Raw genomic sequence first — 20,743 nt, 5'->3', positions numbered from 1 at the left:
TCTGAATGCTAAATTTACTAAGTTTTAACGTTTAATATTTTAAAAAAATGTAATACAAGTTCATAATTAGTATAAATATAATAAGTCTTTGTACAAACTTTACGGAATTATTTTTATTTTTTATTCCTTATAGTATTTTAGAGTTAAACTCACAAGGGTATGGTTAATTTGTACTTACCTCGGAATAGGAGGAGATTTTTTTGAATGATATCGTTATGCACATTAAGAATGTATAGTAGACATCCTGGACTGTATATATTTTGTTTTGAAAAGAATGATGTGATGTTTTGTTTTTTATTAACTATGCATTAGAAATAAACTTGAACTTGTCTTCTGTGCATTGCACTAGGGAAACACCGGGTTTCCTCAGTGGAATTTTGGTATTTTTCGCTTATTTTGTGTTATCTTTCCTTAAAACAGACATCTTTTCTCCAACGTAAACCTTAAGCTAGTAAAATGATCTATTATTCTGCTTCAAAATACTCCTCTTCTGTGCTGCCAAGTGGCCGTACGCACTGTGGTTTCCCACTTGTATCTACAAATATACCTTGAGATAATAACAGATGATACAACGTAACTCAAAATTAAATTTGACAAAATGTACATATCTGCACCAAGGAACACTTTGCTATTTAGTTTTCTTTCTACTGCATACCCACTGGACGATGGATGTGACATTACGTCACAGCAAAACATACATCCCCGTTCTAGTCCTACGTTTGTGTCTGAGAACGTCTTTAAACAGGGTACGATAGCAGTCAACGCAGCCACAGCTGGACAAGAACACAAGTGATTTCCATTTTCGGATTGTATGTATTTTGGTAAGTGTTAAAAATAGCGATATTCATACCACTTTAATTTAAACAAAATTCGCGTTTCTCCTTATACAGTTAATAAAAACGTTTCTACTTATGTCTTTTAACGAAAATAACTGATTACTGTGAATATTACGGTATGTTTAAGAGACTATTGTTTGATGATCCTGTTTTATCTTCATTAAAGGTGAAATGCACCAACTCAAGATGGCTTCGCTTCGCGTACAAGAGTGACTGGCTTCCTAGTTTGACAGTTCCCACGGTGATATTCTAGTCTAACGACCCACGTTCCCTGTTTCCCTCTTCCGTGCTCTGTGGTTGGCTGATCTAGCACGTGCTCCTTCGCTCTGTGATTGGTCAGTGGACACGTCAAGCAGGCCACATCCTGTTAGACCCCTCTCCTACTGTCAGCCTCTGAGTTTCATATAGAGTGGCCGGTACGAAGGATGTTTCTCCGGTCTCAGCTCGGCTCTAATAGATAGAGGGCGCCTCCATTCATTGCCACCGGAGGCGGGGCTAACGGAGGGACGAGGCTGTGATTGGCAGGAAGCAGTGATTGGCGGCAGGCGGCTCCTGTAGCTTCTAACCGCTGAAGATGGCCACCCTGGAGAAGCTGATGAGGGCCTTCGAGTCCCTTAAGTCTTTCCAGCAACAGCAAGGACCCTCTGCACCTCCCAGTGTTAGCACCGTGCCAGAAGAGTCTGCACAGTCCAAGCCGTGAGTACTAAAATGCTTAAGATATCTGAGGGGGGAAGGACACTTTGCAGCTGAGTAAAAGGTGTGCCTGTCACCTGAGGGGAGCAAGTAGAAAAGAAGGGTAAACAGTAAAGAGAAATGCCTGAGGGGACACAGAAGGGAGAAGTAGCTGACACAAATTATGAACATGAGAGAATGAAATGATAGGAGCAGGAGAGGGGGGCCTGATAGGAGAGGTAGGCGCCAGCCACCCTAAGGACTGGGGTATAGCAGGTAGGACAATCATTCACCATTGCAGGGGAAGAACCAATGCTTATCACAGGGAGCTGGTATCTCAGGGGGAAGTAGGAGAGGGAGAGACTGACATGAGTGGGATGTGATGGGTCAGTATTGGGAGTCTCATCACTGGAGGGCAGGAGAACTATGGTACCCATTGGCTTAGATTACCAGATGCCTCCATTTCCTCAAGGACACCATTTTTTCACAACACTCTTTTCATGTGACGCAGACTGTTAAAGCACATACTTATCTGGCATCCTTAATATTTTATTGAGAGTCAGGCTAATAGAGAGGGACCTGACATTTGAGCATGAGTAGGAGCTGGGCGACATTAGGGGTCAGCGTGGGACTGTTATGACTGACAAGTGCTTGAACCTGTGACCATAGGACAGTGCGGCAAACTCCGTGGAGTGTGTCTAGCTGCGTTGTTCCTGGGTTTGAGTTAACACTACATTATTTGATGGTTGATAAGACCTGGACATCAGCGTACGTGTGAAGTATGCCCATTCATATAGTGCTCGCTTTAAAACGAGAGCAAAGAATAACTGAGCGCATACTTACTCTTAATTAAAGGTTAATCGTAAAAAAAAAATAATAATACAAAGGTGAACATTGAAATGCGTACCTTTTAAGAGGAGCAGAACACTTGTCTTTAAGCTTTTTCATTCAGTGTCCTTGATCGCCAAACGTGATTTAGCCACCCTCTCAAAATAACATAATGATATTTTCTCCAAATGAATGTGGAAAAGGTTAACTATCATGAGCAAAGAAATATGATTTGTGCTTTCAGAACGTTACCTCTAAGTAATGCAAACATAAACGACGTTGAGTAGTTTTTTTCCCTTTACCTCAGTAAATATATTCCAAATTGTTCAAAACGGCCTTTTTTGCAGGGTTATCCCCAGATGTTTTGCTTCTGACCTCATGTTTTTAGGGTCGAGCACATAAGCGCTCTGCCCTGTTGTAATCTCTCACTGGGCTTTTAACCACGCCCACTACTGCTATTCATTCTTTGTTGTGCTTGTCTTAAAATGTTTACTTTTTATTGGTGCATTTTGTGAAATGTCCCTCCTTTGTGTGCTGAGTTTCACTAAGTGAATATTTTTGTTGGCCATCACACTACGTCACGCTTTCTCCTGTTACAACGTGTGATGGCCCCATCTCTGGTTTCAGTTTGCCTTTCATCCCAGCCGCGATCCTTTCTAGACATTCACACAGGGAGCCAATACTCTTGCGCTCATGGTGGCCGTGGCGCTTTGAATTGACTTGCTTATGTCCACTGTTTTATTTTTCACTTTCAACTTATGTGGCAAGAAAAGTCCTTTTAAGAATTTATAACGCTAAAAGCTTTAACTCAAGCAAACGCGAGACCCACTGCATTGCAAATGCTTGTTGATCATGTGCTGAATTTAGTTTTTGCTGGCTTTAGGACTCTGGGTACTTTACAACTGCTGACCAGTGCTAAAGTGCAAGTACTTTCTGTCTAAATTATATGGGTGATTGATTTATCCATGAATGGCCTATTTGATTTACTAGTAAGTCCCTAGTATAGTGCAACGTGTGTGCCCAGGGCCTGTAAATCAAATGCTACTAGTGGGCCTGCAGCATTGATTGTGCCACCCACATGTCTCAGCCATGTTTCTGCATTGTCTGTGTGGCCAGTTTTAAACTGCCATTTCACCCTGGCAAGTGCACTGACTTGTCAAGCCCAAACTTTCCATTTTACGACCTGTAAGTAACCCCTAAGGTAGGCCCAAGGCAGCCCCATTGACAGGGTGCAATGTATTTAAAAGGTGGGACAAATACTGGTGTGTTTTACGTGTGCTGATAGTGAATTAGTGGTAATTTCGTTTTTCACTATTGCAAGACCTATCTCTCCTATAGATTAACATGGGAATTGCATTGAAATATCTTTCAAGTGTAATTTCCTTATTGGGAGCAGATAGAGATTTAGGGTTTAGGGTCTCTGAACTCGCAATTTAAAATTGTATCTTTTGGCAAAGTTGGTTTTTGAACTGAAAGTTTGAAAATGCCATTTTTAGAAAGTGGGCATTTTTTGCTTAACCATTCTGTACCTTTGCCTGCCTGTGGAATACATGGGTGGGTCAGGATGGCAGTTGGGCTGTTCGTGAATTCACTTTAGACAGTCACACAAAGGGAGCTGAGGAGTGCCCTGCATATCCTGATAGGTCTTCCTGAGCTAGAGTGGTGGGAGGAGCTGACACTTACACCTTAATAGGTCTGTGCCTGTCCTTATACAAAGCAGTCTCCAATCCCTTGGAGTGCGTCTGGGACAGGGAAAGGCAGGGTTTAGTGCACTACAAAGACTTCTCTTTGAAGTTTGCCTACTTCAAAGACAGACATGGATATAAGTACTGGACTTCTGACACCACAAAGTTGGAACACTTCTGGACTGAGGACATTCTGCCAGGAAGAATAACTGAATGCAGTAGGAGGGACTGCCACTGTGCCTGTTGCTTTGCTTTGCTGGCCTGCTGCTTGCTGCTTCTATCCTGGGAGTGAAAGGATTCAACTTGGCTTTCTACATCCTGCTTTCCAAGGTTCTCCAAGGGTTTGAACTGAACGTGCCTCCTGTTAAGTAGTCTCAGGGACATCAAAGACTTTATCTGCCAGTGCCTGGGCTCTTCTGCCAAGAGACCTGACTTTCCAAAGGTGCCAGTTCCAGTCCCTGGGCCCTTGGAAGTAGAAGATGGTGACCTAAAGGAGAAAATCTACGCACCAACATGCTGTGGCTGAAAAATCGATGCAGCGTCAGTCTCGCGGCTGCAGAAATCGACGCAGCACCTGTTTCACTGCGGCTCCATCCACACAGCATGTCTGGATTTTCCACGCATCATCCTTGGATGTCAATTTCTCATGGACCCCGCACTGCAGTAAGGAACCAAGGCTGTATGTATGGAAATCAACGCATTGCCTTTCCTACAGGGAAACAAACAATGCATCATCTCCCCTACCAGTAAGAAACTGACGCTTTGCCTCCCCTGTGAGGAGAGAATCGCAGCATCACCTCCCCTGCGCAGTAAGGAACCAACACATTGCTTTGCTTTTCGACGCCTCACCTCCCCTGCGGCCCACATCGTCTTTGTTTTTGACACATCCCAGGTACTTTGTGCTAAAAAAAAATACAACAATTGATTTGTATGGATTAAGACTCATTTAAACCTTTAAAAAGTGATATCTTTACTTGTGTATGTTGGGTTTTGCCATTTTGGTCTTTTTTTACTCCGATAAATATTGGATATGTTTCTAAACTGGTCCTTTTGTAGTGTTGTCACTCTGTGTGTACAAATACTTTACATATTTCCTTTGAGATAAGCCTGACTGCTTGTGCCAAGCTACCAAGGGGGTATGCAGGGGTTATCTTAACTGTGTGACTCCCTTACCCAGTCTAGAATGATGGTTCCTACTTGGAAAGGGTGCAGACCACTGCCAACTAGAGACCTAATTTGTAACACAAATGAACCATTTGATTATTACTATTATTTTGGGATTTGTATAGTGCAACAGGTACTCCATGTCCCAGCGTTTGCCAGTAAAATCTAATCCCAAACTAACAAGTGGACCTAGAAAGCAGACCCGAAGATCTAGGTCTTAAGGAGTTGTTAAGATATGAATGTCCACAGTGGCGCTTAGCTGTTGTGGGAGGGCATTCCATTACCTTATGGTCAAATTGGACAATGAGGTACCTCCCTACGTTTTCCTTCTGAATCGAGGAGTTACCACCAGCAAGGAGCTGGAGGACCGGATTGACCTGGCTGGTTGGTAAGGGGTAAATCTATTGGACAGGTACTGAAGGCATTTGTGGTAGAAAACTCTGTGTGTCGGAACCAGTTCTTTGAACCTCACATGTTCTTTGAAGGGCAGCCAGTGCAGTTCTTTTAGGACAGGTTGGGTGTGAGTTCTCCTGGGAAATCGTAGCAACAGAATGGCGGCAGCATTCTGCACAAGATGTAATCTCTTCAGCAAGGAGGCAGGTGGACCCTAGTATAGTGAGTTGGCATAATCCAACCTAGAAGTGATCTGGGCCTGGATCACCGTTTTTTACTGTGGAAGAGGGAAAAGGTAAAGGAACTATTTTAACATCTTAAGCAGACCAAAACAGGTGCCTCCTACCCCCATCAGCTGGGGAGCAAAAGAAGCAGCGATGTCACATTTCCCCTCCGACTGACGTCTTCAGGGGCAGGAGGCAAGGGGCATCATTTGGCCAATGGTCATTGTCCCAGCTGGGCGGGGGAATCCCAAAGAGCAGAATTTTGTTTTGCTGGTGTTACGTTGGAGGCAGCTATCATGCTTCCATAGAAACTATCATGGTCCCTGGCTTTGGCGGGGGGATTATATGTTGAACAAAGTGGGGCTCCATGCAGACCCCCTTAGTAACCCCCAAAACCCAGGGGTTTAGGTTCTGAGGGAAATGGGGCCATCCAGACTGATTGGGACCTGTCTGTCAAGAAGGGATGGGGCCCCACCGAGATGGGGCCACAGATGTCTAGGTCACTGAGGCGCTGCAGGAGTGTCAGATGCGTAACAGTGTCAAAAGCTTCAGATAGATCAAGGAGAAATAACAGCACTTGTTTTCCCTGATCCACCACTATCCTAATCCGGTCTGCCACCTCCAGCAGTGTAGTCTCTGTCTGTAGCCCGGGCAAAAGCCCGATTGGAAAGGGTGAAGTAACTTGTTCTTCTCTAAGAAGATCAAGAGCTGTTTATTTATGAGCTTCTTTAGTATCCTGGCGAAGGCTGCAACGAAGAGAAAGGCCAAAATTTGGCGAGGTTGGATTTGTCTGCCGATGGTTTTTTTTAAAGGGTGGAAACAACTTGGCCTGTTTGCAGCCACTAGGCACTGTGGTCAGTCTTATAAACTGATTTAAGAGCTGATTTAAAAGGTGATGATAGCGGCTCAGTTGGAGACAAGAATATGAGATGGGCAGGGGTCATCCAGCGACCCAGATTTACAGACTCCCCGAGCCTGTAAATCTGGGTCAATTTTAAGTTTGTGGCATAGAGAAGAAGAAATAAAACTACGTTCCATATTGCTTTTTTCATAAAGCCAGTCTATTATTTGAATTAAAAAATATCTTGTAAGGGAGGAAAAAGATGCAGTTTGAATGCTAGGGAGACAGAGAATATATAGCCTAAAAATGTTGTTGCAGTGTATTTCTCCACATTAAAATATGTAAACCTTACAATATTCAGTAATCAACTTTACCTTCTTAAAGCAGTTATTTTCCCTAAACACATTTGAAAAATGCTCTTGATTTTCAAAGGTAATTTTAAAGTGTGTGTGAAAGTTTCAGTCTCGGTCTTGCCACAGTTTTGCATCTTCCTGGATGCCAACTTTGAAGATCAACACTGTGGTATACGATTTAGGAGTCAGTTACTGAGTGGGAGAAGTAATTGCATCCAACAATCCAATGTCCTGTCAGAGTTACTTTTGAAAATGAATAGGTCTTGTACAGATGTAGTAATGTTGGGCAAGTGAAAAAACACAGAAATCACACAAAACAAAATGGTCTTAGCATACAGCACTAAACACAATAAATAACTTGGTATTCTAGGAACAGTGCAGTAGGTGATTACTTTGTTCCTTGACATTGGTTGATCGTGGTTAATGTTTTTGGTGTTGGGGGTGAAGGGTGGGGGGCACCATCTGGCCCTAGGGCTCCAGCTGGTCCTTGCTCTGTCCATCTTTTTCAGGAGTGTGTCCTTTCCACATGTTGAGCGGTACTCCCACTTCCTCTTCAAATGCAGGTAGCAATAGCAGGATGTCTCCCAGAGTGCTAGACGTGTTTCATGAATTTGAGAAGGCTTGGAGACTATATTCAGGGTAAATTATGCGTTACAGTTAACATGATGAGAGCCTATTCACTCGGAAAAGAAGGTGTAATTGCTACTTTAACTGGAAGCCTAAACAATTGGCTTTCATGACTTCTGGTCTTTAGGGACCTGTGAGCCAAGGAACATGATGTCATTGGTATTCCTAAAAGTTTCAGACCTCTAAAAATTTGAAAAATGTCACCAGACATACAGGATTGTGGCTTGAATAATCTTCTCATCCTAACAGTAATGTGCTTAACCCATAAATTCGTCTCAGTCTTTTATCTATCAGTCACCTTTTTCTTCATCATCACATACCAGAGAAACTTTAAATATGTGGGTTCAGCATGTTTTCTGTGCAAAAAACTATTTTATTTTATTTGATACACTAAACCTTTGCTCAATGTATAATAAAAATCTACCCCACATGCACGTTGCGCACATTATCCCTGACTGGTCTCTTAGGTCATTAATAGCATTGTTATCAAGGCGGGTGTAGAAATGTTTCTCAATTCATACTTAAAAACGTTAACTTTTCTAGCAAATATATTACTAATGCTTGATGTGGTAATGCACTGCCATTTACAGTCAGACATTTTTCATTTAAATGTCCTCAAACTTTCCCACTAACATGCAGTTTTACTGATAAAACAAAAATGATATTGTGTGGGAATCGGATATCAGCAAATATGTATCATTTGCACGTCACCTAGTAAAGTAGTCCAATTTGTTTTGGTCTGTTAAAATCTTTGTTTCCGTTTCACTTCAGAATTACAAAAAGGTGCTTTCCTAACTACCGAAATATAATTTAAAATATTTGTACACTTCATTTGCAATCTATTTAAAATGTTATGTGCCTAGCCTGATTGTCAGACAGAGTCCTCTATCTTTACCGTAAAAAAAAGAAAAGTAAACACCAATCTCCACAATAAAACATGCAGCAATTTATAATTAGACAGAAGCTGACATTTGACCTTTTTCTTTGAACGAACAGCAAATGTTATAAGATAAAAACAAGATTATTGGCATATTTATTGCTCATTCACTTTCTGAATGAATAGAACACCTGTTATTTGCCAGTGCCAGCTGTGTTGCCAGATGGGCCAGTATGCCATAGCTCGACCTGATAAAATGTCATTTGTCATAGCAGTGGGCAAGTAGATTGTTTACGGCCTGGGTTTCTTGGAAATAGATATATTGATTAATACCCAGATGAACTCCTTCTGCTGAAGTAGTTTTGATGACTGTAGGCTTGACTTGCTCAGTGTCCGTTTCGGATGATGGTTTTACACATTCATTGTTTTGATTACTGAATATGGATGTGCTGCACTTCTTGAAATAATTTCCTTGTTCTTTCTGTTTCTCAGATTTTCAACACCTTCCACATATATGGCTGTGCAAAAGAAAAGAGACTATTGTGTTTGTTTACCTCCTAATCACACTACAAATGGTGCTTTTCAAGTGATGGTGCTAGAGGTAGTGTGGTAACCATAAAGAATTTAAATACAACAACCTCAGTCTTAGTATCACTTGTTTGCGTAACTCAGTACTTTACAGAAAGTAATCCTAAAATGGTCCACTTACCAGTTTATATATTGCGATCTTCTAGTGTAGCTATACACATTTGGGATATGAATAAATGACTTGGAATAGATGGCCGTTATTAGGCTGAAATATTTCTGGGATTTCATGAGTGGCTGACATTTTCTCATAGTTGGGTATCTCCACCTGTCCAGGTCTGAAGTGAATTAATTGTGGTTGAACGTACAGTTCATCCACTACAACTATGATTTAAAAACTATTGGGCAGAGAATAAAAGTTGACACCCACATTTGACTGAGGTACATTGTAGATTATGCAGTGAGAGTTATGTGCTTCCACAACCCTGCCTGTGCTTAGTTTGCCAATCTCATATATTCATTGTCTACAGTTTTTATATTAACACCTCTGCAAGAGTGAATCCTTCAGTAGGGTTTAGGGCGTTACTAACAATATCACATCATTTAAGAATTAAAGAAATATGTAGAAAAACTCTAGCCGGACCAAGTCTTTGTAGTAGGGAGGGGATGACCTAGAATGTTTAGACAAAAAGACGCCCTTGTTGGGTCATTGGCATCTTCCATGTTTTCCACCTGTGCCTAACTGAATGGGTTGTGGTATTCAAGATTGAGTTTTCATTTAAGTGAGTTTAAAAGAAACAGAACAACTACTCTATGTACATAACCATTTTCACAATGGCTCATGGTTCTGATTAAAACTAAGAGCTTTTGTGCTTCAGATACGCGCGGGAAATCCACATAACTACTGCTGATGGTTAGGATCATGGCACAGTAACAGTTCACTTCCCCTCTGAATAGTCCAGCTAACCCTCCAATCACTTGTTGATTAAATCTTTGCCTTTCACAGTAGGTCACTGCTGTATTAGGTCCGGCAAAAGGGTTGAGGTGACTTATAATACGTTTGTTCCTTTTCTCAAGCCCATTGTGGAGCGTCAACCACTCTCCCTTGGTTGCCAGTCTCATAGTCTTCCACATTCCATCCTGTTCCGTCCCGCACAGAACATGGATGAAATGTAGACATGCACTACTTGTCAGTTTAAATGGCAAATTCCACAATTCTCCCCCATAACACCAAATGAAACAACAAAAAAGCAACACTACATAATATTAACCTCAAAGCATATTATTGAAAGAATCAGAAAATAGAATGAAATACTATAGTTGACCATACACAATTATTGTTTGTCACATTACTCATAAATAAAATCATATATATATATTTTTAGGCCTCCCTGCCAAACCTGCCTTTATTCACTGAAACATCCAATGAGGTTGCTGAGCAGAGGAAGCAACCTCTACACTTACAGCCTTCTCGCCATCAACATCTCCACTCTCCATTACCATCAACACTGCGCTGGTGTACTACTTTCTCTCCATAATCAGTCTCTAAGCAATCAAAATGTATTTTCCAAGGTTAGATGTCTTTTCCACCTCTGTACAACAATAACCGACTGGCATGTGTCACTTTGCCATAACTCAAAGCTACATTGCACAGAATTGTTTTTTTCATTTAATGGTGGTGAAAATTTGGTTGACACAATACCACTCTTTTCTACTCTAACTATGTCACCCACTTGGAGTTCAGCTTTCCTCACACCATGCAGCTTGTCAAACCTATACTTGTTATTGGCCTTTGCGTGATCTCTCCTTTGTTAACTTCTTCTGGGCACCAGATCACTAAACTGGCCTTCTACAACCACCCCATGCTATCCTTAGTTACAGGTGTCCTACTTCTCATCAGCTGAACAGGCTGTGAGCAGTGCTTGCATATGGCGTAATCCTGTACACCCATAAAATATTTTTTTGATCTTTGCCAATTCATTGATTCCTTTGATTACTCTATTAAAACCTTCCACACTACCTTTACCGTTGGGATGATTAACCAAGGGAGGACTACCTCAATTTATACCATTCCTGTTCAGAGTGTTGAAAGACCTGCTAAGAATTGTCCTCCATTGTCACTCAAAACAGTTTTAGGTACTGCCACATCTATCCGAGTGTCTCTGTTTCAGTAACCGAATACCAATCCTCAGTAGGAGTCAACGCTTGAGAGGAAGAATATATTTTTGCATCTAGTTGGGATAACACAACACCCAACCCTTTTCCACTTACATCTGTTGATGTTATACTTTTTATATTTAGGTTCAAAACTGCACAACGATGATCCTTTAAATGCCCTCTTGATGATGTCAAAGCTAACTGGCATTCAAGTGACCATTCAAACTTACATCCATGTTTCTATAATTTATGAATATGAAATATGTTCCCTGAGAAAGTGATCTCACACTTTGAATAAGACTCTGCCAACCCAAGTAAAGCACGAAGTTCGTACTTAGTTTGAGATACTGGCCCTAGCTTAATGACTTCTACAACGTCTTTCTAAGGTTAACTACCTTATTTCATGACCCAGATATGTAATACTTTCCTTGCAAAAATTGCACTTGGCGATTTCTACAGTTTACCTATTTTTCCCAAAGATTTCCAATACTTCACTTAGTTTCCGATCATGGTTTTCCTTGTCCTTCCCCATTACTAAGATGTCATCCTGAAAGAATGTGACTTCTTTAACATGTTTAAATAAAATATACATGAGCCTCTGGAATATGGCTGTCATTGGAGCTAATCCTAATGGTACTTTTAAAAGTTGAAACAAACCAATTGGTGTGATAATGGTTGTTGACTGCTTGCTGTCAGGGTGTAATGGTAACTGGTGGTATGCTGCAGTGAGATCTATGTTTGAAAACCACTTCAGCCTCTTGGTCAAGGCTAATAATTAATTGATGCAAGGTAATGGGAATCTGTCCTCCAGGCTGTTTTCGTACAAATCAACGTAAAGTCTCACCTTGCTGTTGGCCCTTCATGCCACCACCAGTGGCACAACTTAATCAATTGACTCTACCCCTTCTACTGTACCTGCTTCCTCAAGTTTCTCCAACTCAGCTACTACTTCACTTTTAATGGCGAAAGGAATGTCCATTCATTTTTGTATGTAAGGATGTGCTGTTTCCATAAGAATTATTTCATGCTTAAAAATATTTAATTTCCCTGTTTTCCTAGAGAATACAGTCTGAAAGCGTTTGACAACAGTATTCTCTGCTGGTTGTTCTGGTAACTCAATTTACTAGCAACATGGGTTCTGGACTTTTGGGATCTGTCAATATGCATAGCTCCCCTTAGTCCCACCATCCCAGTACATATGGCCCCTTTTCAGCGCCATACAATTTGTATTCAACACACGTCTTTAAATTAAAATTTGAGTTTGCTGAAACCTAATAACTTTATTGGTTTCCCTGTGAAACTTTGGGTCCTAAAGTCTGGCTGCTGTAAAATCTTCCCCAAGGCACCTATAAACAATTCCTCCCAGACTCCTTTGTTGCTTATAGAATAAAGGGAACCGGAATCTGCAGCCAACTTTACATTCACCCCTCCAACCACTATATCACAGATTTTATTTTTCCCTTACCGTGCAGCAACTCACAAAACATCTCCTTCTGTATTCAACACGTGTGCCCCTTATGTGCTATTTCCAAGTTATCATCCACTTAGTCCAAGTCCTTTACAATACGTTTGACTGCCAAACCTTTTTTGTTGCTACATAACCAAGCAAAGTGCCCTCTTACTCCACAATTCGAACATTTTTGGTCCAAAGCTGGACATTAATTATCATGGGCGAAATGATCTGTGCTTTCACATATGCAACATCTCCCTTTTATCTTGTCCAATCTTCATTTGTTTCCATTTGAACTTTGAAAATCTCTCTTTTTGTTGTCTTTGTTAAGCTTATGTCCCTTCCCCACAACCTTACCTACTATCTCCTTATCAGAATCATTGTTTTAAACAGCTTTATCACAACTATTAGCTGCTTCTGCCTTACTAACAATGGCCACAACTACCTTTAAGTCTGCCTCACCATTGACCCATAATCTGTCCTGTATGTTGGCGTTGTTACAGTGCATATTGGTACCTGATTATCTTATCATGCAAATTTCCAAATATGCATGTTAGAGCCATTTTGTTCAATGCAAACACATAGTCCTTCACTTTTTCATTGGCACTGTGCTTCCTAGGATAATAATGTAGTGGTCAATAGCTACATATACCGTAAGTGAAAAGTATCTGTCCAAGTTTTCCATGACATTGGGAAGACATCCCCTTTGTCACCAGATCTTGTGTTTTTTGTGTATGCAACTGTAGATTGTCAGACCTCCTGGACCCAAACAATGTTATTACACTGGTCCAGTCAGGCCATGAGGGCCTTAAGCCATGTTTGAACTGCAACCATATTGGATTGCATAACAGGTGATGCAGTCCACTAGTAGCAAATAACTTACAGGACTGGAGTACACCTTGTACAATATACCAGAGGTTTCTAGGGAAGTTATACATGCTAATTAGGGTGTTACCAAGTCTCCCATGTTTTAGGCAGGAGTGCAGGCACTTTACTACTGATTAGCAGGAGTAAAGTACACAGAGTTCCACAGCTAGAAAAAATAGAGGGCAAAAATCTGTGTGTACACACAAAAGATTATAGTTTACTTCAGTGCTTTTTTATGACTTTAAGAATTCTTGAGGTTACAAAAGTAGGCCTGTAAACCTACAAGAGTAGCGTAGCAAGCTTCCATGGATTGTACTAACAAATGTATGTGAACTCCATTTTCCCTTGAGCAAGTATATAGATGGATAGTTGCTCGTGCAAAAGTCTGTCGAGCAAGTACAAATTCACTTAGTAAAACTTTTTACACCATGGAGAAAATATTTTCTGCCTTCTCTTTTCAGGAGTACATATCTGACCTTTTTCAAAGGTTGAAGACAGCTCAGTTAATATAAACATGCATGTTTGTGATTACACACTGTAACAGAATATCTAGGTCTGAAATTACCACTTCCCACCCACTTTCAACACCTGTGAATAGATTTGCTCACAGGAAAATCTTCATGTGGGTAAATCCTTTTATGAGTTCAGAACCAACTTTGCGCTTGTGCGTCAAACTTAAACAAGTCAGTAACCCTGATTATCGAGTCCATAACATCCGTCCAGATCTTTAAGGGTTAATTCACCTGTAAAATGTAAATGTCAAGCTAGTGATATAGTGCTTGGTGTATGTTTAAAGTTATAGCACATAAGGTAACTGTGGTGCAGTGAGATGAAGGGATATGTCTGCCCAAGAATTAAACATTGTGTAAAGTCGAAATGGTGAGACGGAGACCGGTCTCCAGTCTCTTTGATCCTCAGTTGGCAAACTAGGCACAAGACCGCAATTATAACATGGATTTACTTACTATAACTTTAATTGTGAAATCTAGAGACTGCTTGAAAGTAAATTTACCAGAGCAATTCCTAAGACACTTCACACAAAACTAAAGTAAGACACAGAGAAATTATTCATTTGGAGCAGTGTTATGGTGAGAGCTCTGCTGTAATCCGAAGTCCAGCATAATGCAGTCTCATATTATCAGAAATGTGGCATAATGAGAGCCTTGTTAGAATCCAGACCCTGGCATAATATGAGCCTTGTTATAGCCTGAGCAGCAGTTATCAGGACTACTATAATTTGCCACAGTTTGTCATCTTACTGCCTGGCACCAAATGGGACAAACTGAATTTTATAACTGCTTCACACTTCGTTAATGAAATACGTTTTCAAGTAGGAGTTGTGTTTATGTTTTTACTCATTAATCCTTGTAAATGGTACATATAGAACCATTACTTTGTGTTGCTTAGTCCTTTTAACTTCAGAGTACAGTCTCTTCCGTATTTCACTAGAAGTAATACTGTCCATTGATAGCTTAGCGCTCTGTCCATTTGTGTGATGAACTCCAGTCTCCATGCTAATGCAAGAATTATTATCAGGATATACCTTGTTAGTTCCCCTGCTCCATGTCCAACCTGCCATTGATTCCCGACTTCTCCCATACAGTCCCACAGCCACACATTTCTGCATATACAGCTCTAATTAGTATATGACAAATGGGGCAAAACAGTCTGGTGGGGGTGGGGGTGGGGATGGAGGGGTGCCTAGGCAGCTAGGCAGTTAGAATGTGAGGCTATAGGACACAGAAACCCAACTAGAAGACACCATTTGTTCCTGAAAGCTGGGAAGATGGTGGTTTTAGCACAGCAAATGTTTTGTTGTTTAAATTTGTATGGAGAAATATACTTCCTTCCACAGCACTTTTACCATTGTTTAAAAGAAAATAAAAAAATAAAAAGACAGTTTTGTTGTATTTTGGCTATTTTCTGCTTTACTGCAGGGGAATCCACAACCATGGGTATCTTAAGAGTCCTCAACATTGTGGGAACCCACCTCCCAACAATTGAAAAAGACAGCACAACGAGGGAAGGGTCCTGTAATGAAGAATGCCACCTAGTGTTTGTGAGAACCTAGCATCCTAGATGCAAAGGTACCCTAATAAAAGGGATTAGGTACAAGAAGTTGTTTTCTTTGTACTTACAAGACTAGTCTTTCTCACATTGTTCGTCAGGTCTCTTTTTCCTTGATTCATGGATGCATTTGATGTTGCTAGTGTTGGTACTGTGTAACAGCTGCTCCATAATACTTGAGTCACCTTATACTCATGTCACTTCACATGTGTATTTGTGACAAACAAGAAGTTCAGAACTGTTGTTAACCTTGGAAAAACGCTTATGTATGTATATTCTATCAAATTTGGACTGGAATTTCCCATGTTGACCCTCTGCAATTTAGCTGCTAATTAATATACTTAGAAAAGCATCAATACCTAAAATGTAGGAACTTGGTTAAACATACATAATCCCAAAGTACCAATGGCCGTGACTATCCTAGTTGTATGATCATGCACAAATTCAATAATTTTGATTTCTGTAGTGAAGGGAGTTTTCTCAGCCTTCACCAATTCACAGATGTGGTGATGCATGCCTTGCAGCATTGCACACTTAGGTACACATAATCAGTATAGCTCATAACCCTCTCAGACAGAACAGGTATGGACAGAAACAGTTTCTCACTTCTGTATTCCCCTCTGCAATCTGTCTGCTCTCTCTGTCCAAATAGTATATACAACAAGAGTTCCCTGTACACCCAATAGAGAACTGGGTAATATTTATGTCAAGCAACAATGCCCCAAAGGACATCAATAGGAAAGAAACTAAACAAATTCATCTTTACGCTACTGAAAAACTGTGTGTTGTATACCCAACTTAATTGAGTTGAAAAGTACTTACACTTCCCGCCCTGTTTTCCTGCAAGAGGAATTGGTTTCCTTGTGATGTTGCCTTGTGTGAGACTACTTACAGGTGCCTTTCTGTATGCATTATTGGACTGATGTATTGGCAGCTATCCCATCCCTGGATTGTATACAGGCAGCAGTCATGTTCTTTGTGCTCATTCTGTCCTGATGATGACCTTCTAAACTGTGGAAGGTCAAAACATAGTCGACATTTATAGACTGATACAGGCTATTTATTGTGCAAATAACATTATTTGAAATTTTTGACTTATTACATTCCTACACAATATTGATGGATTTGTTTCTTTTTGCTATTTTTTTTGCTTTTATGTGTTTCACTTCGAGCCATTCAGTTGACTTTCACTTTGCACATTGAGCACCTTTTTATAATTCATATTTGATGCTGCTCCTAGTTGCATATAAAATTGACTGAATACATTTTATCGTTCAATGTGTTTGGCTATATCTGTACCTTCCTTTTGTTTGTGTCATAATTCAGTTGGGTATATAATGCATAATTTTTCAGTATTGCAAAGATTAGTTTGAGTTTCTTTCCTGGTGATGCCGTTTAAGACATTATTGCTTGATACACTTCTCTTGCTTCTGAGCATCATATTTGGAAATATTAAATTCTATGTTTCAAGTAACCAACTAAAGTTCTAATTTTTTAGCAAAATTCTACAGTCTCAAACCAACTAACCATCAAGTCATGTAAATAATCACCCAGTAGAACAATGCATAAGGCTCACACGAAACAGCGGTGTGGAAGAAACATTTGAAAACTGTTTTCAGAAAACGGGCAGAATATTTTAAGACCGAGAGTACCTAAGAAGATGTTCATCTAGGGAGTACACAATGATATCAAATAACTACTATCACAAAAGAAAAAAATTAACTGCCCACACAGATTGGAAAACAAACCTTCTAAGGCAGTATTTGGTTCATTACATGCAAATAAAGAAATTGCAAAACTGCTGACAAATGCATTCACTGACAACATTGTTTGAGGAAATGTTGGGTTCATAACTGTCTATTCTGTCCTAAAGATTTAGCAACCTTAAATCTGTATGGAATGAGAGATAATACCAGAATCTAACTTCCACTAAAACTATAAATAGGCCTGGGTCTGGTGTGAATGGACTAAACTTTAAGCATTCCCTGCTGGTATCTGTGTTTTTCCTTCTGGTCACATGTTCAACTTACTGGGTTCACTCAGTCTTTTAACCTTCTGAGGCTGATAAAATAAGTACCATTGAGTTGGAGAACAATAAACATATTTAGCACGAAGATACCCTTCTGGGTGAATGTGAGCATTACAAATACACATGATATGTTATGTTAACTTTAGGTAGGCTGTGTGGGCCATGGAAATGTATAAACTCAGCAAGTTCAACTTTAGAGGATCCAGGGCCTTAATAATTGATAAGATGCACCTCCATATTGTTTATTTGTTAGTGTTGGTATGACCAAATTAATTTTGAAAGCACAAAATAATTGCAAATTCAGGCACACCATTAATGCACTTTGAAATCAAGGTGTGACATCCCCTGAAAGTGACATTTTATATATTGTGATTGTTTTCAGCTAGGAATTGTCCACATTCAACAGGGAGACAGAGGTGGAAACGTATATTTGAGGTTCCAGTAAAAAAAGAGCATCTGTATTTTGCGAATGAAAGCTGTGGAAATAAAAACAATGGTATTTGCATAGTTCTTTTATAAAACTGGAAAACAGATCTATTACAAAAATAATGAGACCAGAGAATGTGATGAGGCAGCAACTGACAAAGTTTACAAAAGAGAAGTTCATGACAACTTTAACAAGGTGATCGAAGAAATGCTTGTATTAATCTTAACTACTCCAAATTTCTCGGACTACATTTCCATGGATTGCTTTTCACCCATCATGCCACTCTAAACTGAGGCCACCATATATAAATCACTCACGATCCTGTTCCAGTAGGAACAGTTCAGCCCGAACTTCAGACCAGGTCTTCTCCAGATGGGAATACAGGCAACCCAAAACCCATGTCTGGACGTACTTATCACACTTAGATTATCTACTATATCAAAGTGCTGCTTTAATTAATCTTGGCTACTGGCAATTGCGCAGACTTCATTTCACTTCATCTCAGTTCAATTACATTTCAGTTCATTAAGCTTCAATATTTATGTATCTCATAGATAATTATAAAGCCCAATTCAGCCATTCCTAAACTGAGCCGCAACTTCTGTCAAGATGCCGCCTAATACTGTCCATGGTCAGAATCGAAATCCCAATCTTTCCTAGCCTGTAAAGCATCTCCACCATTTTTTATAACTAAGAGTTTCATCTACCAACCATTTGTTGGCAATACAGGCTCAATATTAAAATTGTAGTAAATACAACTCCATGTTACAATTGAACTTCCAGTGAAAGTCCATATATTGCTAATGTAATAGTGTGCTCTAACCTTGACACCGGAAGCTTATTAATTTCATTAAATATTTGACCTGCCAATATTGCTAGATCGTATTGCATTGGGCAAACAGTTGATGCTAAAAGTAATTTGTATACTTGCCTTTGTAATCCTTTTAAATGAAAAGGTATTTACTTAAATAGGCTTTAAACACAAATCATCTATTTGGAAGGAGCAAATGTTGCCATTACTATACAGTTGTCTCGTATAGTGAGGTTAGGTCTTTTGCCATTTCTGTGTTCCCATATCTTCAAATTCTTAGAAAATATATGGTTGTGCTTGTGGGTGGTATATACAGTAATCCTATGAATTTTAAGGTATTTTGAGAGTCCCTTCCAACAATGACTAATTATACCAAGTATAGTATTTTAAGCCCTATTTTTTAAGGTCTGATGGTTTAAGTTTGACACCACTATGGAAGCTATTGTCATACAGGCCTTCTAATGGCTAAACATTTAATTTCCAGACTATGGCTTGAACAAGTCAGTCAGTCAGGGATGCCACATGTTACAATAGAGTTTTAAGTTTAGAAGAGTAGAGTAGCATCTACTTAAGGTGAATTGCATTTATTGACAAGCTCTGCATGTTTTGTTTTATACTACTCCACATAGCCTCTACTCAATAAAATGAGGACTAATCATAATGATCTAATGATCAATGAAAAATAGTAGGGAGAAGAATCTTATTCATAGGATTGCAGTGACCTATTAAGCCTGCCAGGAGTGTATTCTATTTCTGCAGTAGCTCAAATGTCTTCCTTAGAAAAGGTTCATAGTTCCCGTTAACCATGCTGTGTGTGTTTGGATATATTCTTTATTCCCAAATAATCTGCAGATTTGACATAATTTAGATCTTGATCTGTAGTAGTTTTATTACATAGTATTTTGACTTATTTGCATTAGGAAGTAGCCCAAAAGCTGCCCAAAATTGAGCTTCCTTCTCTCTGGAAGTCACAATGAAAAAATATGAAACTGTGATGGATAGAATGCTTGAAATATCTTAGCCACTGGTAATTATGCGGTGCCGCATCTCAAACCTCTTTTTTTTTTTTTTGCCCACTTTGCCAACGCAGATTAGACCCATTCATAATTAGTCATGGTCTTTCTTCAGTAGGAACAGTCCAGTCTGAACTTCCAAGCAAGGTCCTCTATGAACTGGAACACTTGCAACCAAAGACCGGTATTGGCCTAGTATTTTGCCTACGTGAGCCAGTACTTTAGCAAGGTCCACTGTAAAGGTGGCAATGTCATCTACATTTGCTGCTGTCTTGCTTCCTCTTTGCCGCTGTTCAATAGAACTTGAGTTTTAGCTTTATACTGCTGTGACAAATAGGCGTCCAAGTACTGAGTAAATAGCAGGGAGTGGTGGCTGTGAGAAAGTAGCCTCTTTCTAGCCTTGTTACCCCCACTTTTGGCCTGTTTGTGAGTGTATGTCAGGGTGTTTTCACTGTCTCACTGGGATCCTGCTAGCCAGGGCCCGGTGCTCATAGTGAAAATCCTATGTTTTCAGTATGTTTGTTATGTGTCACTGGGACCCTGCTAGTCAGGACCCCAGTGCTCATAAGTTTGTGGCCTATATGTATGTGTTCCCTGTGTGGTGCCTAACTGTCTCACTGAGGCTCTGCTAACCAGAACCTCAGTGGTTATGCTCTCTCATTTCTTTCAAATTGTCACTAACAGGCTAGTGACCAATTTTACTAATTTACATTGGCTTACTGGAACACCCTTATAATTCCCTAGTATATGGTACTGAGTTACCCAGGGTATTGGGGTTCCAGGAGATCCCTATGGGCTGCAGCATTTCTTTTGCCACCCATAGGGAGCTCTGACAATTCTTACACAGTCCTGCCACTGCAGCCTGAGTGAAATAACGTCCACGTTATTTCACCGCGA

At 40.0% G+C, this 20,743-nt stretch overlaps 1 protein-coding gene across 2 annotated transcripts in view; it reads left to right on the top strand.

Annotated features, from left to right (window-relative positions):
- Positions 1-1,166: 1,166 nt before the first annotated feature.
- The window catches only part of HTT (huntingtin), a 1,416,422-nt gene continuing 1,396,845 nt past the window's right edge, over positions 1,167-20,743 (top strand). Inside the window, exon 1 of one of the 2 annotated variants that reach the window (XM_069203496.1) lies at positions 1,167-1,532. In XM_069203496.1, the coding sequence (XP_069059597.1) occupies positions 1,411-1,532 (122 nt within the window). In that variant the 5' untranslated portion in view covers positions 1,167-1,410. The remainder of the gene's footprint in view (positions 1,533-20,743) is intronic. The other variant, XM_069203501.1, reaches the window with a different exon arrangement.

This window comes from Pleurodeles waltl, chromosome 1_2, assembly GCF_031143425.1.
Source record: "Pleurodeles waltl isolate 20211129_DDA chromosome 1_2, aPleWal1.hap1.20221129, whole genome shotgun sequence".
NCBI lineage: Eukaryota > Metazoa > Chordata > Amphibia > Caudata > Salamandridae > Pleurodeles > Pleurodeles waltl.
The sequence above is the reverse complement of the archived record's forward strand: the minus strand, read 5'-3'. Positions and strand labels throughout refer to the sequence as shown.